The sequence below is a fragment of the Falco cherrug genome, chromosome 6, assembly GCF_023634085.1.
Source record: "Falco cherrug isolate bFalChe1 chromosome 6, bFalChe1.pri, whole genome shotgun sequence".
Classification (NCBI taxonomy): domain Eukaryota; kingdom Metazoa; phylum Chordata; class Aves; order Falconiformes; family Falconidae; genus Falco; species Falco cherrug.
This window is the reverse complement of record NC_073702.1, coordinates 16,818,730-16,844,591: the sequence shown is the minus strand read 5'-3', so window position 1 is coordinate 16,844,591 and position 25,862 is coordinate 16,818,730. Positions and strand designations below refer to the sequence as shown.

Below are 25,862 nucleotides of genomic sequence, written 5' to 3'. Positions count from 1 at the left end.
TCCTGATACAGAATCACAGAATCATGGAATGGTTTGGGTTAGAAAAGACCTTAAAGATTCAACCCCCTGCCACGGGCCCAGACACCTTCCCTCAGACCAGGTACCTTTTCTGTAATGTTGTATCAGGAATACTATGTGCACTCAACATTTTAAAAGGACCACCTTTTTGAAACTTGAAGTGTCTGGGAATCTGAGCCTGCAGCCAGGGATGTTATTGAAAGCTGGGAGCTGTTGAAGAGCATCCAGCAGGCTGCCCACATAACCCAAATGCCACGGATATGAGAAAGGCAGCACTGGGCAATAACTATTCAGGTTAAATGCTTATTTCAGAACAAAACCAATGTAAAAACAATAGTAAGAAGGGTGGACAAGTATTTTTTTCAATGCTGATAACGGAACTGACTGATAATGGAAGCAAAAGTTATCAGTGAGCGATCAGTACAAGTCAGGGCAACATACGGGCATTTGGAAATACAATATGATCACTCCCTTCAGTTCCCTTCCACCCCACTCAAAAAAAAGTCAGAGTTGTTTCTACAGGGAGATTTAAAGACTTACAGAAAACGCTGAGACATTTAACTCATGTTTCAGTTCTGCATTTACAATGAAAATTGAAGTTTTATTTATCTCGCCCAATGTGGACAGGAAGTTTTACCTCTCTAATAGAAGAGGACATGAGAGTGTTTCTGTTGTATGCAGCTCTTTCCAGATCAAGCACCTCAGCTGATTTTTTCATCAGTTAACGTCTTGATTTAAAACTGAGATTGAATTAGCAGGGATTACACTGAATGATGTGCAAACTGGTATTGTACAGTTATTTTTAAATTATTACTATTTGAAAGACATCAAAATGCAGAGCAATGTCCTCAGAAATCACTTCCTGGCTGAACACTATTAAATATTCTTACTATTTGGACAATTATATCAAATCTTTTTTGGTACTACTTGACAAACTAGTGGGTGCTAAAAATTTGAAGGCTAAATTACTATCAGAAATATACATGGCTCTTCTGACAACAGGGTCAGGATTCAAGAGCAGTCAAATAGAAGAAAAAACTAATCCACTTATGAAATGGGTCTTAACAACTGTATTCTGTGTACTGAAGTACTGGTTTGAGGAAACATCTGCTTTCTTCCACATTCTTTCTGGAGATCCAAAGCGATAACCAATAGGTGGAAAGAGGAGGAGGTGCTTTTAATGCAAAAAAAGACACAGAACTACTGACTGGAAACTGAATTCAGAGGCAGAAACCCCCAACCTTGAAAACAGACAGTTTCCTACCAGCAAGGGTAACTAAAGCTTAGCAGGAAGATGATGAACCCCACGTGACCTGGAGCACTTGAAGTGAATTTGATATCTTTTTAAAATGTATATTTAGTACAGTTTTTAGGAGAAATTATACCACCTGTGTGGGCTGAGACTGAAAGGGAATAGTTGTACTACCTGGTTTCAGAATCCATGAGTCTATAACTTCTCCCTTGATTTCCTCTTCACAAGTTCTGGGCCACAGAACTGCCTAGATTATTCCCACCATGACCAACACATGCCTAAAGAAGGTGTGCATAAGTCACTTAGAATGGTCAAAAAGCTTTTCTGACCCTAACATGATACCAGGGAGATTAATTCTTTCCTGTCCTCGTAAATATTTTCCTTAGAAATATTTATGAGCCACAAGAAACCTTCTGCTCTTTAGAAAGAGGACACCAGTCAATTTATGCCAGCAGAGAGAATCCTCTCAGGAGCATCATATAATGCTTTACTCTGGCACACCAAAGCAAAACCGCAGGATACAGTAACAAAAAGGGATACTCCCTCCTTTTCTGATTCTCAGTCTCTGATCAGACTGGTCGGAGATATTAATTTTTCCATAAATAAAAATCCTCAGCTGCTCAACCAGGTACTTATCCTCACCTGCTGTGGACGCCAGGCAGTAGGAGAGCACTTGTCTGGCAGAGCAGCTGGATGACCTCACAGCGGGATGCACAAATGAATCTGGTGGTCTTGGTATGATGGCAGCTGGGTGAGATGTAACAGCCCGACTACACTATATAATAGTAAGATACTTTCTAATAAGTATAGCGATATATATCATTATACAGAACAATATTAATGTGCATGCCATTATAGTATATAATAATATACACAAACTCATTGTAGTCTCTCTATTCCCTTGGGCCTTAAACGACATAAAAATCACTTTGAGCTCAGAACTGATTAAAGGGCTGAAGTACAAGTCAAGATTTAATTGATACACTGTATAACTAGCCTTCAAATATGGCCCCTGGATACAGTAATTTACATAAAAACAGGCTAGGGTTTGGCAGAAAATGAAATACATTCAGATTTTGTTTGTTTGCCATTTTATTAATAAAGATATGACTTAGCTGTTTAGTTTGAAATATGATACAGGAGAAATTATTTTTTTAAGTGATATTGCAATACATGATTGCACTACACAACAACAGGCTTTTGCATTCCATCTGAAAATATGATTTCTGACCATGCAAAAAATTGAGCTCCAAGTGAAGACTGATTAACCAAATTAAAACAGATCTCTTTAAACATACTGCAACATATTCACACTGTTTGGGAGACAGATGGAGACGGTAAAACCACATTCTCATGCAGGTATGCAATAGTATATCGGAGACTCATACCATTTTGTGACATAAATCATGGTACCACACTGAAGATGCAGCAGTGAAGCAGAGTGACAGGATTGCCACTGTGCAAATATTTTTCAGAGCTTTATATCACCTCTGGCTTTAACTGCACCTGCTTTCGGTTTGGTATGCAAACTCCTACCCTGGATGCAGTTCATTTTCCAGACTGACCTAAATCTATTAAGTGCTTTTCAAAGCAAGATCCACAGAAAAGCATAGACCAGCACAATCTATCTTTCTGATGTTTTTATAGGCGGAAAAGAAATCTCAATCAAAATCAGAGCAAAATCTTTAATTTAGCATTGGTTCTTTTCACAGATTTTTAACTGATCAGTTTAAGGATTAATGACTTGGCAGAGATTATAGCTGTTTATTGTGTAATTTAATATTGTGTTAAATATGCAGCTGCCCTTCTTGACTTTGAGGGGATTTTCATAGCCCCTGTGAGATAATAGCTCTGGTTTCCTGAACCTGCTGTAACTACTGTTACTTCACACCTCTTGTTTGTTTTTCCCCACCTCTTTTAACTCGTGGCCCATGTGTGTTTGGCACATAAGGAAATCCTACAAGCTAGGGACTTGTGACCAGATTAACATAACTCAGAAAAAATATCTTTAGAACAAAGCATTATTTATTTACCTCCTTAAAAGTAACAATGACTTAAAGAAAATAATGTAAAAAATGAACTGCCATTGTCACTCTAAAAGTGGCTTTTTCCCCCGCGCCCCCTCTCTGCAAAGTTCTCCATGACCTTTTGAAGCCCTCACTGGTGGGAACACTTTCTGCCTGTGTTTCCCTGCCAGTTGCCCAACTGACAATTCTTGGATAGTATATACATGTCCACTTAACCCTAATCTTAGAGCCTAATTAAGAGACCAGTCAACTACTGCTGCATACCTTCTGACTTTTAACTCAGCTTATAAAAATGAAGAAACAAAAGAAAAAATCTGAAAAATAAGGGCTTTCCACTGCTTTCAGTTCTTTCTTGTACTGTCCCACTCAGGCTAATTCTGTGGTAAGCATCCATTATAAACAGAAGTGTAAGCATTTACCTTAAGCAGAAATAGGCACAGATCCTGCCCAGCTTGTCACACTGTCTGCTTGAAAAATTTCTCACTTCCTCGAATCTGGTGCTAAAAACTAATTTTCAACAGTGCCTTAACCGAGTTGTTACTCACTGGGCCATTCACAAGTTACACAACCATGAAAATTATGTTGAATATAAATTAGTGTCCAATAGACACAAATCCTGTTCCAGCACATCTAAAGGAGATAATAACTAAACATGAAGAAAAATATGGAACTAAGAAGCTTACAGATAAACTGCATGTATCTAAGCATTTTCAAACAACTGAGACAAAATGGCAAGTAAGTAGGTTGTAATTGTGCTCAAATGGTTTAAATATGAGCTGTTCATTCTTGAGCATGCTTTTGTTGGCTTCTGCATCCATCCTCAGCCTTCCTCTCTGAATGAGCTCCTGTCTCTATTCCCTAGCGAGATGCTGTCCCATCATTCCCAACTTACTCCCATTTGCAGCTTTGGGTACCAGACTGCTTCACTGCTCTTTCTCCATAAGGTCTCCAGTCAGTTCTGAACAAAACTAATCACTAGACTCTAGAGTCATCATATGACTCTTCAGAAAGATTATGCTTCATATAGACTTTCCTTTTTTTTTTTAAAAAAAAAAAAAAGGCTTATGTACCTGTAAGAGTTTCATTTTGTTTTAACCTAAGTCACCAGTGGTTTCCCTGTGTAGTCAATGGACTATGGGCAGATCCAGAGAATGATTCCTCTTACTAAAATCCTTTTCTAGTTTCAAGCTTACTTTATCTGGAGGTATGTCTCTCATCTTGATGTTTCCAAAATAAAATGTCTACACCTAGTAGAGAGGCAGGATGTAAGATGTATCTTAATTCCCAGCATTTTTTGGATGTTACCATAAGTGGGCTCCACCTGCTTAACGACTACAGATTTTGCTACAGGGTCTAGGTATTGCACCACCTTTGCCCCTCTGTGGGTCTCACTCAAAGGAACCTGCAGTGTTGAGAAGAATATGCCGAAATGAAATAATCTGATATCAAGATGCAAATCTCCATCTTCAGAATTTGATACAGAAACCAGGTTTGAAAGAAAAGAAGCTCCACATACCAACTCCTTAAGAAAACTGCTACAGACATATCTATTCAGGGAAACTTTCTTATTAAGAAGTTTTGAGCCCTGTCACTTACATCGTATAAGTGATAGATTCTACAGGAATATCAGGTGTCACTAACAATCAATTTTATCAACAAACTTTCTCATTGAATACGAGATCAGACTTGTTAAAAAAATTCTTTTTGTCAAGCCATAATATTAAGCAGTGGTTAGATTCCTTTCTACATATTCTTAGTGCCCTTAATGAAAAACAAATGCCCACAAAAGATCAACCAAAAAATCCCAGAAATGAAGTTGTGAATGTCAGGAATACATAAAAATTTCAGACAGAGAACACACCCTATATCCAATCCCCCAAATCCAAAGGTGAATCTTCTAATGACAAAGTCATTAGAAATCAGCCATCATTAGCTCTGCTGCTCACAGAACTGCTCTCAGACCAGCACACTATGACCTCTTCTCCAGTTTCCTGACTTTCTTCTAAACAGGTTTTCTTAAAATTATCATTACTGTACTAGTAACTGCAAAGTACTGCATCATTTCGGTAAGATACAGCTATACCATCCTGTATTTTTCCAGCCACACAACTGGTATTTAGGCAAACATTCTGCTTTTTCTGCATCATTAATGTTATTGATAAAGTTATCATCTCCAGGGATTGAAGACCACATCTTTTTAAAGATTCCTTTTATTTCTAATGTTCCTTGAACTCATTTGTATTATCATTGCATTGCTGGCCACATATTTCCTTCACAACTATTCAATTAAATTTGAAATTTTTATTTTATACATTTAATTGCTTTTAAACTGTCTTCTGCACCTTTTCCTGATTTTTATATAGTGATTGTTTATAAGTTCTTGCCATCCCTTCATCACTGAGGCTGAACCAAAAACATATTCAACTAAAGTTACTGGTTTTTTAGAAAGCTCTTTTCATAGTTAAATCAACAATCTTTTCTTTTCAACTTCAAACTTAAACTTATTTTTTCTTTTAAAAATCCCTCATGCCAATGAAGTTTTGTCATATTATTCCTTCCATTAGAACACGTCAAACCTTTCAAAACATCAGGAAAATACCGAAATATATATTCTTTACTTACTGAAATAGTCCCACGTTTGTACACACTGAATATATTCAGGCTGTTCTCACTCATCTTGTAGAAGTCAATTGTATGGATGAAGACTCCTTCATCCTTCATACAGATAAGTTCTGAACAGATTAACGTCATATGGCATGGCACACCGCAAATGCAACATCTCTTTTTAAAGACCTCCGTGGACTGAGATCAAAACTCTCATAAGCCATATCAAAAGTTGTGAAAAGGTAAGAGAGCACCTTGCTGATTAATAATTCTCTCTTTGGTTAAAGGAGAAAGAATATTAAGACCATCTGGGCTGGGTTTGTTTTCTGTTTTTCTGAGGGCGAGAGTTTATTGGGCGATTCAAAAAAATTCTGTTTTGCTCGTAAAATTTATAAATTATATAAAAAATTTGAATAGTGAAGTGATTGCATTTCATTTAAAGTTATTCAGGGAATAAAATCTAAAGGTTACTGCAAAGGATTGCTGAAAGGTCCCACTATACTCAGCTATTAGAACTGGAAGAAAAAATTTGTGCCGATGTATTGATGAATGCAAAATAATGCACATGAACATAATTAAACTTAAATATTGATAAACATTAAAATACTAAAAGTAAATAGCTTTAAAAAACATCATCATTCATCATCATCAGAAAGATGCCTTGAATTTTTTTTATAAATTCAATTCAGAAAACATCAAATCTGTGTGAGTGGGAAAAATGGTAGATAGTACCAGAAAAAAAACTAATACTAAACCGTAAAATAACAGAAGATCCTTTTAATTAGTGTACTGCTCCTTGACTACCAAGATGAGGCTACTGTGTGCCATCCTGGTCATCCCATCCCAACAGAAAAAAAATAAAAAAAAAAAAGGGGGGGGGGAGGATAAGCTAAGGAAGACACAGAAAGACTTGGAAAAGGTAGTCAGAGATATGCCACACAGATAACCAGCTACCTCCACTTCTGTACAAGAAAAGCTGGGGGGGGGGGGGGGCTTAGAAAAGAAACAAATCCAGAACAATGTACGAGTGAGGATTGGTGTGTGAGGATTATCCATTGCTTTCAACCATGCATGAAGAAAAGGGCACTCAAGTGTTAGGCATCTGCTTTAAAACAAGTAAGAGGAAGTGGACTTTTGGGTTTTTGGTTTTGTTTTTACACACAGTGCATAATTGAACTGTTTTCTGAGGCCAAAAACTTCAAAAAAGTTTCTGACAAGCTTATGGAAGAGAAGAAAAATCTACCACAGGGTATAAAGCAAGATCGTCTGGATACAGCCTTGAAAAGCTTAAATTTTTGGATGCTAGAAACTAAAAGACCACCACAGAGGAAGATTACTCTGTATTTGTGTTTCTTCTTTTATGCTTTCCTATGTGACGACAGCTCAGCATCAGAATTGGTTACAGTGATCTTTTACCTAAAAGTAAAAGTATACCTAAAAAAAGTATAAAGTTTGAAAAGTCTGAATATGCCACCAAAGACTTCTCTCTTTTTTTTTTTTAAAAAAAAAAAACCAACAACAAAACGAAACAACAAATAAGCAAAACATCAAAATAAGCCCCAAACCCCAACACACTGCCTGGGTATTAATTGCAGTACATTTTTCAATTTTAATTACAGCAGGATTTTATTTTTTTTTACTTAAGTCTAGCTCCACAAATGAATTAAACCTCAAAAACCTCATTGTCATTTTGTTGAAATAAATGAAACGGAGAGAAAGTAACCTGGCTAAGCCACAAACCAATTCCTTAAGAGAGCCAAAATGAATAACTCTTATCTCCTTGCTTTCAGCGTTATGTTTACAACCCCAATAGTGTCCTTTTCTTTCCTCATATTTATTGCTGAAAAAAAGAGACTAGTATATATGATGGAAACACATAATAACATCTGGCACATTTTTTTCTTATCATTATGAAAAACAGTTATTTTAGATACACGCTTCATACCTACTTTTATATAGAACACAAGAAGTTTCAGGCTCTTCACTGGGTCAAATACCCAACCTTTATTGATGGCAATTGGCCAAATTTGTACTGACACAAAGAGCTCTTAAATGAAATGCCAGATGTGTAGGGGGGGTCTGGTGATCCCTCTGAGGGGACTATTACAGACCTGCTATTAAGAAAACAGGAGCAATACTGCAGGATTCAAATTTCTCTGCATGAATTTTACCACCTACACCTAATAATTGGTTTTGATCTGCCACTGGCGAAAAAACTATACCCTAGCAAGAAGAAGCAGCAAGACAGGCCTATAAAATTGCTGATGAATACAAACTTGTCACAGCAGTCTCCAAACTAGCCAGCTGCAACAAGGTCTTTTACCATCACATACCAGCATGCTCTTCACACCAGTCCCTCTGCTGCCTTCTTGTCTCTCATCACCCAGAGCGCACTCTCTCTTCTCTCTGCTTCTTCCTCCTCTTCATCCCTCGGCTGCTATCTCTTCCTTAGCTGCCCAACAACAGAACCAGCCACAGCTGCACCTTATCTACACCAGCCAACCCACCGCCCCTGAAGCCAGCCCACAGCTGTATGTTATCAATGCTGACTCACCAAGCAAGTTGTAAACATTTCTTTAAACTACAGCCATGTCTCAATAGTATGCTCCGATTAGTCATCAATGTTAACATCCCTGATCAGGTTAATGTCTCTGGTTAATCTGAATGGCAAAACAAAGGGCTGGTTCTGGGAATAAGGCTGTGCCTTTTATATTGATTGCTTTGTGTGTCAGAGCGAGATCACCAAGGAATTGCTTTCAGAGACTAAATATGCCTCTGGCATGTCTAAAAAGGTCTTAATCCACTCAGAGTGGGATTATCAACCCTTAAAGCACATGTGAGGTGTGAAGTAGCTGTACCATGTCAAAGCAGTTGGGGATCTAAGCCTAGGCAAAAGGTACTTGTTCTGGCATGCCAACAGGCAACCCACTTGTCAAGCACAAATTTAAAGACATTACAGGAATTCTGCACCCTTTATGTTGCTATCCATTTTATAGTTTCACAACAGAAAGAACCAGTAGTCTATATGGTATATCAGGTAAGTACATAAACATTTAGTCAGGCGAGACATACTTAAGATTAATTTTCAATTAAAAAGGCCATTTTAATGTATGTCTCCATCCCCAAATGTTCACTTTGAGGGACAGCTTAAGGATTATTTTCACCAAACTTCAAATGAGTGATTTACAATATGAAAGTGCTGCTGCTCTATCAGCCAATACAATGGTTAAGAAAAAATCCAGTCTGTAAAAAGTCAAGAACCACTGTCCACAAGTTATGGTAGCTCTCCTGAGCACACCTGTGTTTGAACATATGTATAATTTGATCTGATACGTAACACTTAGGAAAAAAAGCTGTGAAGATGTAAAACACTATGACATTTTAGGCCCTGACAGAATCTGGATTTTTTTTTCCCTTGATTATCAAAACCTGTGTGTGAAATTGCCAGAAATGTTGCACACTGGGAAAAACACAACTCAGTTCAGCTGAAACAGCTGCTCAAATAATTCCCTTATCACAGTTTTTAAATAATCGCTGTAGTAATTATTTATTACTGCAAGTATCTTTGCAGAATGTGCAAGTATAAATTATCACTGTGACAGGTAGAAAAGATGTCTCTTTTAGAAATGGAGCTGTGCTCCTGCTCACCGTCACAGTTAGGGAAATATTTTGCCTTTTGAGGTTCTTTGAAAGAGGACAAAAAGACTGAACACCTCTCCCAATAATATAGCTTATTTAGAAACAAAGTGAGATTACAAAACTCTGGAGTGTGAAATGGCATGTAAATAGAGGTTTCATATTATACTGTAGCACAGAAGAAATTCAGATGGCTAATAAAAAATGTAGAAAGTAAATGTCATATACCTACATACACTAGCTATAAACCAGCCAAAACCAAGTTTTGACAAAAATATTGTTACTGTTAGCTGTATATATTGCAATATAGCTGGCACATCATGGCGTAACAGATCAGTAGTAACTTTGGTCTGTACTATATATGAGTTACTATATATACACTAAATGTATGTTTGAAGTAAATGGATTTCGTTTCAAACATTAGCTAGAGAAAGACCTTTGAGGGATTAAACTCTAAGATTATTTAATTGTTCCCACTGAAACAAACTGGTATCGAGTTTTGCTTTCAATTCCCCCAAAGCTTAAATTTTTCCATATGTACTACTGGTATGAATCACTTCCAGTATGAAATGAGTAATTTTTTATGTCACTGAAAAGTTCTTTTTCCTCAGTCGTTTTCCATCTTCAATTAGGAAGAATAAAGAGCTGATGCTGGAAGTTGCATCAGTGAGGATGCTTATTCTTCTTAAATGATTAGTAAGAAAATTATTTTAATCAATGGTATGGAGCAAGGTGAGATCAAAGGATTGAAGTTAACCACTCAGTAAGAGATCTAGGCATCTACAAGAAAGTCTGGAAGACACTGTAGCCTGAATTCACAACAACATAAAAACCTGCACTCAACTGCTGCCTCGCCACACTAATTCCTAATAAAGGAATCTGATCTGATTTGATCTTATCTGATAAACACCCTCAGAAAATACTGAGGTATACAGGCACATGACCATGAGTGATCATCCATCAACTGGACTGCATTAAATGACCATGTATTTATTCTCAGCCCTTGAGTGGTGCCAATATGCCTCAATTTAAAGCAGATACAAGTGGCTAGGAAAATGTATGCAAATACAATGAACAGCAGCTCTTAAAGTAGTAATTGGTTCAATTTCTGATCATCTGACCACACAGTTGTAAACAATCTTTTTAAAGCGGTTGTATCACTGCAGCTGCAACCTGCCCTCTACATAATAGCTCCCTATTGCAGAGCACTCACACATAAAATGATCAGTGTCTGCTTCCCTTCTCATCCCAAGGGATGCTAACCATGTCAAATAAAAATGCTCTGCTAAAGGGATAAAAATGGTTATCAGAAAAAGATTTTGCATGTGTTAGGAAGCACAGAACTCCTAAAGATGGTATAGCCCCTTACTATATGGAAATAACAGCCTTTTCAGAAAATATATTGCACCTTTGGATGGAAATCAGAATGATATATCTGATATGAATAATGTAGTATTTCATTGCTTATTAATGGTGAAGAAAGTTTTGCAGCATTTAATACCTGTGAACTTTTTTAAAATCAGCAGAACTTGAAAAGCTTCTAAGCTGTTCCACACACCCCCACCCTCCACCCACCTCTGCCCCATATTGGCCATCTTAAACATCTCCCCTTCTAGTTTGCTCACCCTGATCCCATTCTGAGGCACTAAGATGTAACATCAGCCTTAGGTTCCTCACCCAGACCTACGTCCCTGGCAGTTCAGGGTCAGAACTGAACTGACTTGGCAGTCAGTTACCGATGGATTTTTTTGAATCTGTCTTGGCCACAGAGGTGAATGCGCAGAACACGCCCTCCTCTCAAGCATCCCTACTGCTTGTACTTTCCACATAGCTACTACTGGATAACTTACACTATGTCCAAATTCGATCTTTACCCTATAACCTCTAATTGGGGCAGCACATTTTGGCTTTTGTTTTTTACTAGGTTGCCAAATAAACAATGCAGCAGGCAGTTGTGTTTATCTGTCCAAGGTATTAATCCTATTTACTTAATCACGGGTCTTTTGATCTGTCATATTTTGATTATATTCAAATTCTCATGCTGAGAGTAAACATAAAAGAAAAAAAAAATGGAGCACAATGTCTAGCTAGTAATTGGATATAAGAGCCCTTCCCCCAAAGCCAAATTTTTGCATAAAACCCACCAAAGATCTAGCGAAGTCAGTTACAAAATAAATCTTATCCAACAGTTAGCAACGCCCCGACAGCAGCTCCCACGCAGACCTCCAGCCATTTGCAAATCGGAAGCAGCAGACAGTAAATGAAGCAGCTTGGCTTTAAAAGCATGCCTGTTGGCGAGCTACCGAAGGCTGCAGACACTGGAGGTTTAATCATTCACTGAAATAAATGCCTGTTGGAGGGATCCCAACTCACCACCTGAGTCCGAGCTGCCTGCAGCTTTGAAATGTGTTAGCGTGCGGAACAGCCAGTGTAAATAGTGGTACTTAGAGTCTACCTCTGAATTGGAGGTGGAATCTTCACTAGTAAAAGTTTTGATACTACTCTTGAGCAAGGTAGAGGTGAAAATTAAGTAATTACACTTGAATCAAAAGTACTTGTTCATCAAAAATTTGTTTCAGTTAATAAATGGGGTTTTTTCCCCCCTCAGTCCTATTGTACATATTCTCTTTTTCTATTCTTACATTTTCTAGGCATTTATTTTAAAATTCAGTCTCATAAACCTTATGGATAAATCATAAAGACATTCTTCCATCTTACTGACACAATCAGTGTAATTTCTGAGAGCAATATTTCACTTAAACTTCATAAAATTCGTATGTAATGTGAAAACTCATTTGATTAGTTTGTTACAACCTTGATTTGGTATAAATAAACCTGTTAGATTCTACTGCTTTCATCCCTGTCTTGCAATTCTAGTATTCACTGCTGCAATAAATTAGTTCTTATAAATAATAAAACATCATAAAACAAATTCAAAAGATGCTGTAAATAGGGAACAAAAAGGAAATTATATAGTGCAAAGCTTTTTGAGTGCAAACCCCCTGATACATGTTGTAACCAGCCAGTTAATAACTGCTTTGTAATTTTTTGTAATCTGAAATGAAACAGAGGGGATAAAATTAACAAACAAGTCATAAAGTACAATTGTGACCTGTTTGGAGTGATTATTGCTACTGACAACCAAGTTCAAAATCTTGTAATAAAGAACATGTTTTTATATTTCCTCCAGTGTAGCTATTATCCCTTGTGCTGGGAAATACATATAGTCTTTACCAACAAATAATGTGTCACACAAAATACATGCTTGTGCAGATGCTGAATATTTGCAACAGCAACATGTCACAGGTTTTACCACCATTCTCATCACACACTGCTCTCTCTCCCTTGTTCACCCAGAACAGATTTTCCAGGCTGAACAGAATATGTAATGGTTGTAAAAATCCAGGGGACCCAGGACTGGGTACCATCTTCACTATGTCATGCTATAATGCAGGAGCTCTCTTCCACGATGAAGAGGACATACAAATATAAATAGAAACCTCTTACAGAAACAAATTAAACTGGCAAAGTCACAAACAACAGCAAATACTGTTGTTTACAGGACACAGACTGGCAATCTTTGTAATTGGCCCTGTTACCATTTTTAGCTATAACACTCCAGACTTTTCAGGAATGTGTTACTTAACTGTAATTTTTTTTCAGTGTTATACTTTAGCAGATCTTCACCATTAACTTGCAGCCAAAATGTCATTCTGTTATGCTGCCAGCATTAGAACACTGACCTAATTTGTCCCTTGTATTGCATGTTCAACACAGAGCCAGAAATAATTAAAAAAAAAACCAAAAAAACCCAAAGCTTTCCTGTCTCATGGTTATTTCCCAGAATTTGAAATAGTATTTTATTACCAGTGTTCTCTAACTGGAAGCATAATAAGAGGATGGAAAGTGAGAATCAGAAAGACAAAGTCGACAAATGTCTAGCTGTTTAACAATTCTAAGTTACTTATTTTGTATTCATAGAAAAAGTTTAGTTGCTCTAAAAAATTTGGACATTTTAAATACCACTTTATCCTCCTCTTCTCCTGCCAAGAAGCCCCCACCAAATAAAACTTTTAAATTCTGCCATGCAAATACACATATGCCTCACCTGAACATCCCTTATCTTGGCTTCATATTACTCAAAATAAAAAGGCATTAATTGAATCCTTCCATTATTATCAAGAGATACAAACAGTTATTGCACTTCATTTTTTTATCACAAATAGAAACAAGATCCTATTATATTATTTCTAAGGAACGCAACTTCTGAACATTTTTATAGTGCTAAATGGTCTCAGGATAGACTTCAGATGATAACTCAAGTAATTCTAGTACTACACAAAGCAATCTTTTCTTAGTATTTAGTATGCATATGCTTAAATTCTGGGACAAATTTTAAGTATGAAAATACCATGGAATACTGTATAAATGTGGAGAAAATAAATTTCAGAGAGTTTGATGGAAAATCAATAGACAAAAAGGTAACCATTTCAGATAGTGATATACTTAGTATAAATTGAACTGGAAAGGTTCCCAGCTTTAGAGTATGTTTCTGTGCTCTCCCAGCTGATGGAGTATTGCTAAACTGTGGTCTGAGTCATGACCAGCTGCCTGAACAGAAATGTCTGAGGAATGTTTTCCTCATGCTGTTTGCTCCACAAGAAATTAATTAACTTCACGAGTAAGATATTTAGATAAATCGTTACACATAGAAAAACATTTTTACAGACTTAAATATTCAACAATGTTGAAAGTGTACTCACATACTAATGACTAATGTCTACAACCAGAAAAAAAAGTAATCTACCTTCCCTCCAAAAACCAAGACAGGAAAGCAAAAAACAGTGACAAATGGAATTAATAGAACATCTAGAAAATGTATCGGGGGATCAATGTGACAATTAATGGCCTGTTTGGCATCTCCCTGAGATGAAAGAATGAAAGATTAATGCTCAACAAAATTTATTTCTTTTTCCTTGAGTTAAAGGTGCTTAAAGAAGACACAAATTCAATGCAGCAAAACCATAACCAGTCACAGAAGAATGCTATAAGCCACTTACAGGAACGAGGAATTTTTTTATTTCTTCCAAGGCATGACTCATACGAGAATACGCTTCCCCAGGTGGAGCAAACACTTCAATTAATACATGAAGCTCATCACTCAAGTGTGCATATTTGGCTTCTCCACTTTTTCTTAGTTCTTCCTCCTATGAAAAAAGGGTGGGTGTTTTTTTTTAGAACTGGGAATCTACTAATTTTGCATTGATTTAGCATTTACAGAGAACATGACAAAAGAAGATAATATAAGCAGACTTCTAAACCTTTTGAGAAATAAAAGCCTAGTCCAAGCCACTTGAAGATTTAATAATCAATTTTTGGTGTTTGAATGATAAAACCAAGATAATTATCATCTAAGACAGATTTTAATCAGCACAGTGACAAAATGCTAAATATTCCAGAAGCAAGTACTGAAATATTAAATCCATAATGGAAAGGCTGCATTAACCTTTCTGAATCTCAGCTGTTCACAATAAAATGAAATAAAGATCCATTAAACCATTCTGGAGCTCTTTACAAATGCTACTGTTTATTAAATTTGTTATGTTATTTAATGAATATCCGCAGATTGTACATTTTAGTATCACTAAGGAAAGTATGCCCTAGTATTTCTACTTGAGACATGAGATCTGAGTTTCAGTCCCAGTTCTGATGTATGGTACCTATGCAATCTAGTGTACACTGGTTAAGATGGTGATCGACCGCATCGAGATTTATCTTGACAATCTTTGGGTCTCAGTTTTCCAGATATAAAATAAACCTAATAATCCTACTTCATGTTAGAGCATGTTCTGAAATGTCAACCCACTTTCTTATGCAAAGCTTTGAGACAGAGAATGAAAATTGCTATACACATTGATAGTAGTCACCTCTGCATAAAACCCAAAGATATAAAACAGTGATCATGTTAATGGCATCGGCTATGACAACATAATGAAAAAATTATGTCATTACTATACTAGAAAGTAAGAAGTAATACTGAAGAAATGATGAGCTGAAAACAGTCTTCAAAAATATTTTGAGAAACGTATTTTTTAAGAAAATATGTATGTATATCTACATTATATAGTTAGAAAACATAACCACAGAAAAAGAAGTAAACTAATTTGCTTAAAACTGGTAAGAAGTTATAGATTTTTAGTATATACTAAAATAGTACTTTATGAACATTGAGATAGCTAAGATATAAAAGTTATACATATAACATATATATCTTATATATATAAATAACTATAGATTACAATTCTTACTTACTCAGCTTAATTCTGCATTAACTTCACTTATTTTAGCCTTGTCTAATTTACACCATTACTTAACAACAAAATTATTTGCATGATGATATGCTTCAAACAATACACACACCATTCTTTTTGTCTGCATTAGAAAATCCAGCCCCAAAGACTTTCTGGTCTTTCACAGAATACTCAACAGTTACATCCTTTAGCTCCAGAGCCCTAGATCTGACTCCATGGTAAGTCAACATTTTGCAGATGATGATAAAATTAAAACTCAATAAATGTGATCCATTACTTTATTTGAAATATTTGGAAATTGACACAGTTGTTTTCAACTAAAAACTAAAAATTAAGACAAGCAGCACAGATGGCAGATTATTTTTATCTTTACAGTTAAAGTATCTTTGGCATTTTATCTTATCACTCAAATCTCATTGAAATGTCCATAAGAACCAAAGCATAATGGTCTACCATGAGATGTTACAGTACTTTTCAGTCTTCTGGAAAAAAAGAACCACATTTGATTGCAGCTTCTGGAATAATTCAACATGAAGTATTTCAACAGAATTAAGTTTTAATAGTTCTAAAGTGACAACTTTAGAATTGTTGAAAGTTTCTTCCATAATGCTTTTTTAAGATTCTTAAAAAAAAAAAAAACCAAAAACAAAAAACCAAAAAGCCCCAAAGGTTGACTTTCAGGAGAAGACTACCAACAAACTTTGTAAAGATATATAAATTGGATCCCTTTTTCAAATGTAGAAAAAGGAAAAAATAATACTTGGCTCATTATTTTGATGAGGATTTTGCACACTAAGATATCAGAAACATGGTTTTATAACACAGACTCGTCTTGTTAGGTATATGCTTGTATGGTGGTAACAACAGTAATGATGTTTTTATTTTGATTTCTCAACAAACTCAGGACTTCTTCAAACACATTGTTTTATAACCTTCCTTCCAGGTTCAGCACATGCCTTCTGTCATTACTCAGCAGTCACTTCTACAGCTGTTAGCAACCACACACTAGGGCTGTGAGACCCTTAACATCTCTTTCTGAGAAGATATAATGATGTTTTTTTCATGTGGAATGCATGGGATTAAAGACTGAATTTTCACACCCTCTTCCCACAACAGGGTAAAATGTCAGGAAAATGCTTCTTTTGTTTTAAGTCTGTGTGTTGATAAAGAGAAATCACCTCAGGAAAAATCTGGAAGAGTAAGAACTCATAGACCATGTGAGCACCATACCAAACTTTGCTTCCCAAAGCCAGTGAATATGTCTGAGTATTTTAGGACTGAATGTAGCCTTACACTTGCTCGTATGTTGGGTGTCAGACATCTAATAAGCCAAACAGCAGATGTAACTCGCACTGTTGAAGAGGTGCTTGTCGATATGGAAGGTGACGACTACCAGCAGGTCATACAGCTTTCCGAGTGTGGTATGGATGAACAGGCTCTCCCCGGAGCACGTGAAGTTGGGCAACACCTTTGTAAGTCTTCATTAGCAAGCAGCACAGCCCAACTGCACAGCAAAATGGTCAGTGCTGTGGACCCGACATCCACAGTACTTATAGGATGACAGCATTACCCCTTCTCTAGCCCTTCAGTGGGTTTTGCTTCCTGCTCGTTGTAGCCTGGTTGCACAAACCGAGTTCCCATTATAAGTCAGACAGCCCTCCTGGAGCCCAGCTCTGGCTTAGTTTCACACCCTGTGATCTCTGCTCACTGTAAGCCCATCACTGGGAATGCTCAGGAGGCTCTCTAAACTGCACTTCTGATTCAGACTAAACCACTAACTAATAAACACTCCACGTAGTACTCGTAACATGGACTGAAACAGATTATGAGATTTCTAGTGTCTTACATGAAGGCAAAATGAGTGAGAATATCATAACTCTACCTTATAGGGTGTTATTTATAAGGTTATCTGGGAGCTGTTTGCCTTGCAAGACTCGGCATCCCTAAAAGTCTCTGGTGCACCAGTCCAATTACCTGTGGACTTCAGCTGTTTCTCATATAACTCTGCCTTAACCACCTGTGAGGTCCAGCTATTTCCTATAGTGCTCTCTGTAACTTTTGTCAGATTCTAATAGCTTTTTATGTTCTACAATTTCCCACGTCACCTCCATCAGTTTTCCAGACCCTCTCCCGCTTGCACAGCCTTGGCCGGGGTTTACCCAGCAGCCCAGTCATTCGCCCACAGCCCTGGCATGGAAATGGTAAGGCCTTCAGCCTACTCCTTTAGACAGGAACCGAATCACAGTGAAAGACAATGTGCACTGAAAGCCTGATGGATTTACTGTAGAGAACTACCCTGAAAACAATCAAAATTAAGTTTTAGGCACTGGATCATAAGGGAAAAAAAAACCATGAAGTCTGGGACCTGATCAGCTATGATTTATAAAATGAACAGAAAAGTTTCCCTGGGGTTTTGGATCAGTGATGGCAACCTGCCCTAGTACTGACGCCCAGGTTAATACTATGGGTTTATTTACTGCGTGGTGATGATGTTTAACACTATTGTGGGATGAGCACAACAGAGGAAACACACCACGCTCCAGAGGCAACTGCCTCCTCATCCTGATCCTCTTCCGCTCCCTTCTGCATGCCAATTGCCTTCCTCTCTCAAGACTGACAGTACTACATTCCACAGGCGAAAACAGCTCCCCTCACACTACATGCTTCAGGCTTCCTTCTCCTTCATCTGCTGCCTTACAGTGTGTCTGTCACACAGTGCTGAAATCCACCCGCCCTTAACCTGATGCATGGCTCCATAACCCACTCCCTCATAAAAGATAACAGATATTCTGAAGCACCTGCTGTGTTTTATAACTTCCATTTGACCAAAGCAGGGAAAATGAATTACAAAACTCTAGAACAGAAATTTGAGTAGTACCGACCTCTGCAAACGTGAGGCATGTGAATGATAAGAACATAAAGGCCAAGAAAAATGATGAGTTATCTCTGGATGCAAAAGCAGCTTTACCGTTTTAAAAGGATGTGTGCTGATGGAGAACTATTTCTGTCTGGTACCCCAGTCAAAATGTTTGAATAAAACTACTGGAAGGAACTTGAAAGAGGAAATGGAGTTTGCATAGCAAACAAAATTACACAATCCAGACTGATGAATAAAAAGTGTCCTCATAACACTGAAATAACAGAATATCCAAGAACAATAGAAGAGGAACGTGCAGCAAGAGCTGTGTAGATCTCAGGGACAAACTTCATGAATACAATACACAAAACTTCCTATAATGTAACAAATACAGCTATGATAAGAAACAATGGGTACTTGAAGAACAGTATGAGAATTGCAGTGCATTTCATACCTTACAAGAATTTGCAAATAAAAGCATAGCACAGAGACTAGACAAAGATGGTAACCACAGCACTGTTGCTACAGAGGCATTATTCATAACACCAATGGACAATGCTACTGAAGAAAATTAATGAGAATGCAGTTTGACAAATGCAAACCTATTAATTTTTAATGTGGACATAAATGCAAAAAATCAAGATGTTGTCTGCAACACTGATTGTCGTAAAAGTAACAAGTGAACTATATGGTAACAATTTAATCAGAACATATATAATTTCTTGGTGATTCCTGTTTTGGGATTAAAAAGCTTTCAGATCCTAGATCCCACCAGTGGAGAAACAGAGAACAAATAAAAAGAGGAACAATTTGCAAATGGATGAGGTGGAATGGGACAGTTCTCAGTAGAGTACAGAGCAAAGCTAAAAGAGCTTAACCATCCCTTTACTCTTGTTTTTAAACCAGTTAATTCTCATTCCAGGAAGAAGAATGGGTAAAATGGAGCTGGTGAGTACATGAGGATTGCTCATACAGCAGAGCAAAGAGCGTGGGTGTACAACACCTACAGTCAGCCACAGAGTCCCCATAATGAAATGCGGGTATGTAGGAAGAACATTGCTTGCAACCGAGGAAATTTCTGGAGATACAAGTGACAACAATTACTTTTCTATACTTGACCCATTACTAATGTTCCCATAGTTACTTTGGCCACGTGGAGGAGATATTTGTGTACATTCAGTACTCCCTTGGACAAACAGGCCCTTCAATTCAACGACACTTTATTTCCTGATGCTTTTCATAATTAAAGGCAACATCTTAACGGCAAGGAAGTACTAAGCTGTACCTAGATTGTATTTTTTTTATATAGGTGAGAATGAAAACAAAAATAAATCAGTAGACGAATGTGATGATAACACAACCGTTGGATCACTGTTGAAAGAGCCCAAACACCTGGGATGAAAATGAGATGAACAAGAAATATAAATTCCACGAAAAAAAAATAATTAGGAGAAAGGTTAACACTTTAAAGTGGTATGTGCCAAAACTGAGGCTACAAGCAGTGACCGTTGCGACCAGCAACTAGTGATCTATGTATAAATTACCTGCCAGAAAACTGACAGAGCAGAGATAGGGTTCACAAACCTACAAATGTTCCTACACTTGTACAAAGCTAAAACAGCATAGATAAGAATCACCTGGTCATTAGACAACGGCTGCTAGAACTAAACAAGCCAAAGATGTTCAATGAGTATAACCAATGGATTGCAAGTTTGAAAAGCTAATGCAGGAAATTAAAGATCCTCAAGAAATATACAATTACCATACCACCTAAAGATGCTTCCCAAGAAGATTATGTTCATCTTAAAACTTATGACTATGACTAGGGACCACTGCATTCAGGGTGCCTTCAGATTCAGGAATATTTTGCCTTAATTAATGACAGTACAAAATAACATTTTTTATTTATGAGAGGCTAATTACCAACCTGTTGTAACCAAATTACATGGTAGGTTGTTTGAACTCCCACCAAGCTGTTACTTTTACTACGGACAAAACCATACCTTACATGAAGTTTTTGTTTTGTTTTTTTATTTCTTAATAAAGTTGTAAAAGTTTAATCAAAGAATTATTAGTGGTCTAGCTCCATACTAACACTTGCAGCTCAAATTACATGTAGGTGAAATGACACAAACTTTCTAGTGTCTGACCCTTTCATGCTTACCCTTCCTCTGCCCTGGGGGGTCTTAAGGTTAATGGCTTCAGCTGGGGACTGGGTATTGCTGTGAGTTGGCAGCACCTTGAGTCCTTTGCTGCAAGATGTATAACACCACACCTGCGGTAAATCTTGGTTTTGTCAACGTGCTACATAAATTGCTCTTTCTCCACCATTTTACAACTCCATTCCCCATCCAAATTCACTATATATGGTAAATTTTACATATGCTGTATGTTTTTATTTGATTTCTTTTTAACTCATAAAGTGGTTTTACCCAGCTCCCAAGGTTGCACTCCTTTAATGACCAGTAATTGACCTTTATGCCAAGTCCCTGTTTACAGCCCTGGAGCCTTTCCGTACCATCCCATGCCTTTGCTTTCAAGGCCTCCACTTCCATCCCACTCCTCTACTCCCCTGTCCTGCAGTTTTATTCTAGGGCCATAGCGGCACCCTCTACACAGAATAATGACTTATTGTTGCTATCCTCTAGTTACAAATACAGCACGAATATAGGCAAAAGGTAAAACAACATAGGTAAGAATCACTTGGCCGTTAGACAACTGCTGCTAGAAGTAAGCAAGCTCAAAAGGAGCTGGGAGCAGACCAAGGCCAGCCCAGAGCAATCCCAGCAGGTCCCAAGTTCTGTGGGGGCTGCTTTAGCACAAAGCCAGCACCCTGCGACAAGCAATGGCAACACCATGTTTACTGAGACTACAAGCATCAATGGAAGAAAACAGGAATTACTTGTTGACTTTGCTGATATATAAAATATATAATATATATAATATATATATATATAAAATTACTCCCCTAATACAGAGATTGCTTTTTCGGGTACAAATGTTTAATGCTCAACCTAAAGACAGACACAGCTGGATGAGGCCTGCTGCTTTCAATGCGCTCCCCGGTTCAATCAGAGGATTTCAACACTAGATTATACACGTGATTTTCTCAAGGTTTAAAAACAATTGTTTGGGCTCTGCCACAGTATGAGCTGTGATTGCTAGAGCTACTGCTGAGGATGAGTCTCTGCAGTGACTGAGCAACACCAATTAGCACAGACCACATTCCCAAACCCCACCACCGCTTTAGGAAGGGCTCCTCACTATGATACAGGGTTTTGTTTTGTTCAACTATACCAGGCTACTGACAGTCAAGAGCCAAATCAACCCACTCAGAAGGATAAATACAGTTATTTGGTGCTCTAAAAAAAATTAAGTCTAGAGAGATTTTATAATGGCTGATTAAATTGTAAGAACTTTAAGAGCTTACTGTGTCAAAAATAAAGCAACAAGCCTGTGGTAGAAGGGAAAAAGACCCTTTGAGCAAAGCAGACATAGCTTTGTTTACAGTGGTTAGAGGAAAACACACTTCCTTTTCCTCTGCTATCATTCTTACTTTCCAGAAAACATTTTGCTAGTTCTATAACATCTTTCTAGCTCTGTTTATTTTATTGCATTTTGAGCCAAGTTATCATAGTTTATAAATGTTAATCCCTTTTTCCCTTCTCTGTAATTATTGTTATTGTTATTATTATTATTGTTGTTGTTGTTGCTACTGTTATTATTATTATTATTATTATTATTATTTTATTGGTCCTATGAAATGCAGCTTTTTCTCCAAGGATTAGATAGAAAGACTATTTGTATTATAAGATTTGCAAAGGGTATTATGTCTTTAAGTATAGGGACTTGTGTGAAAGAAACGTTTGGAAGTTCTCAAGGTTCTGAATGAATTCTTTTGCTATGCACTATCAAACCAAAATATAAGCCAACTCCAACTGTATAGTAGTCAAGTACTTTAAAGAGTTTGGTTTTGGTCACCTGAAATAAATATAAGAAAGAGTGTTCGCACCATAGAGAAAATTCTGGAGGGAAAAATCCATGCCTATCCTGTTTTATGTATAAGCAGAATGAAGAACTTGTATTTCCAAAGAGTCAACAGAGGGCTACTGTGTACACTTACCTTTAACTGTGAAGGAAACTGAAGATTCACTTTGGGAATTTATTTATCTGTATATTGAAACCTGATTTCATGATGAAAGCTCCAAGTACCACTTAAAGGTAACTTGCTTAACCACCCATTTGATGAAGGGTGCTTCCTCAAATAACAGCCTGAAGGATAAATCCACTGATGCATGTAGGCATTACTTTGGTGCCTAATTGCTATTGTAGGTGGCTACACAAAGAGATTTCCATGTCTTCCCTGATGTAACTATATAGTCTACTCACTTAGCTTATAGCTGCAAAATAACTTAAACACCCAGGATTTAGGCACGACTTCAATCCTAAACACTGGATTGTGGCCATCCAAACTCCTGTTCCATTGCCTCTTATCCTTGAAATCTATAGACACCAGAGTTGTCCACAGTAATACTCCTCAGACACAGAAGTGTCTGACCAGCAGCACCATATTACGATGAAGGAGTTCTGACAGTTCTTTCATGCTTAAGTTTCTTTGGGATCCATAACTTAGTGAGGGACTAAATAAGGTAAAGATATTCTGAATACACTCCTACTGAACACAAAAGCAGCGCTGCTGCCCTTTCTCTTAATGAGGTACCAGTTGGAACTCTCATCAAGTTACGCATTACAAAAGTAAGGAAATAGGTGTCCATTTTAGGGAAGCTGCTAGATGAATCCCACAAGAACCATCTGGGGATATGTTCTGTTCAACTATTCATAAGTGATCCAGAAAACGAGCTGAACAGTAATAAAAATTCTCCAGTGATAAAAACCAAGTCTATCTGTGTGTGCTGTGAAAGACTCTAGATCACATTATTTCAGGAGAAACATCTTGGAGGCATTACATTCAGTTCTCAGAAAGAATTTGTTCGGTGTCCAATATCAATTAAAAGGACATCCTCTCTTAGGTATTTTTATGAAAGGAAAAAAAATGAAACTGCAAACGCTGTACTATAGCCCCACCTTCAATACTGAAGACAGTTCTGGTCCCCCAATTTTAAAAAGTATTAGAACCAAAAACAAGATTAAGATGAAAATAATGAGGATAAGTGTGGAAGCATTTCCTTGTGAGAAGCTGAACACAAAAGTCTTGGCAATCTTGATGTTCCTGCAGTTCAGGATACCCTTAAACCACTAATTCTTGGAAGACCTCTCAACTTTCACTAGTTCTTACGCTCTTACAAGCATTAAGTCCTGCAACTTGCATGAGTGTCCAGGTTTTAGCTGGGATAGAGTTAATTTTCTTTTCAGTAGCTGGTACAATGCTGTGTTTTGGATTTAGTATGAGAATAATGTTGACAGTTCAGAGATGTTATTGGTTGGTGCTGGGTGATGTTTACACTAAGTCAAGGTCTTCTCAGTTTCTCAGGCCCTGCCAGCGAGAGGGCTGGAGGGGCACAGGAATGGGGAGGGGACACAGCCAGGACAGCTGACCCGAACTAGCCAGAGGGGTATGCCATGCCAGAGAACATCATGCTGAGTATATAAACTGGTGGAGCTGGCTGGGGCCGTGGGATCGCTGCTTGGCTGGGCATCAGTCAGCGGATGGTGAGCAGTTCTATTGTGTTTCACTTTTTTTCTTCCCCTTTTTGATTTTACTCCTTTCTCTGTCTCTCTTCTTTACAATTGTTGTTATTGTTATTGTATTTCCTTTTATTTCAATTGTTAATTTGTTTTTATCTCAACCCTTGAGTTCTACATTCCTTCCCGATTCTCCTCCCCATCCCACCAAGGGAGGAGAGTATTGAGTGAGCAGCTGTGTGGGGCTTAGTTGTTGGCTGGGGTTAAACCGCGACAGAGCTGCACACTGAACTCATTGTTACATTTACTTTCTCATTCTGAAACATGAATGCATCTAGTGGGGCATGATGTGTTGTATGCATACAGAATAAAACAACACACAAATCTAATATGTTTTTGTCCTGTGATATTTGCAATTGCCTGCTGATGTGTAAAGTGTATCTTTTTTAATGAACACCTATAACATAGATGTGTATGCTTAAGGCAGTTATGTGTCAAATATGGAAGTCACTTCCAATGTTTCTCCCTAGGCTGCACATTTTATTTTGATGATCATGTTACTAATTAGTATTCAAATGAGCTCAATGTAGTATTACAAGTGCTTCGTCTAGAAAGCAAGGCAACACTTTAGCCACTCTACTCTGGTCATTATAATCAGAGCTGAGAGAGTGCACAGAGATTTACAACCACTTTTGGCTGCCAATTCAGGAATCATGACTGCTGCAAGATGTGCGGAAAACTGACTGCTACCTTCACCTCCTCACCTCCTGTGGTGGCTGCTTCCCCCACCCTCCCACACAGTGGGACTTTTTTGAAGGATAATGTTGTTGCGTCTCTGACCGACCCTCCAACTGGGAAGCACAGGGTTTAAAAGCTAGAAATGATCATCCCATTTAACTCCATTGCTTTTTCTAGAGACTCTTCACCATTGAGCAGGTTTCCACGTTAACACTTTGTACCCTGAAATGCATTGGTACACATGATGCAGAAAAAGTCCTTTCCTAAACACTTGGGATAAGGGAAGGGACTGCTCCCTGACTGCTGTATCAAGTAGGCAGGGGAATGGGGATGGTTCCGCTTCCAGCAGTTTAAAGACCTGGCTGATAAGCTGTACTATATAAAGTTCATTTTCCTGCAACTAGCCTGACTGCCAATAATTTCCTAAAGGCTGTCCCTTGATTAACCACAACATTGCAAACAAAAGCAGCAAATGGATTCAAGCATGCTACCGCCAAATACAGAAAGAGACCACTGTTTTTTATATCCCCTTGATTCTCATGCAGTGATGCAGAAACCACACTGGTGAAGGGAAGCCACGTTGGCAGAGATGAACTGAACTCTGGGGAATGAAGGAGGAAAAGGAAGGTCATAAACAATTGGCATGCACTGTATCTCTAATGGCATTTACAGACCAATATGTTTCAGTATCTGAAATCACTTCAAAGTTACACTATCTTCCAAAAAAGTATTTCAAATAACAAATAAATATGTGAAAAATCAACCATTGTGTCAAA

General features: G+C 37.6%; 1 protein-coding gene across 6 annotated transcripts in view; it reads right to left on the bottom strand.

The window, feature by feature from the left end:
* The window catches only part of KHDRBS2 (KH RNA binding domain containing, signal transduction associated 2), a 393,065-nt gene that overhangs the window by 187,657 nt on the left and 179,546 nt on the right, over nt 1-25,862 (bottom strand). For all 6 annotated transcript variants that reach the window (XR_008732950.1, XR_008732951.1, XR_008732953.1 and 3 more), the window contains exon 4: nt 14,598-14,744. Coding sequence is in view for 1 of the 6 variants with exons in the window: in XM_055714848.1 (XP_055570823.1) it covers nt 14,598-14,744 (147 nt within the window). In the remaining 5 variants the exon portion in view is untranslated. The remainder of the gene's footprint in view (nt 1-14,597; nt 14,745-25,862) is intronic.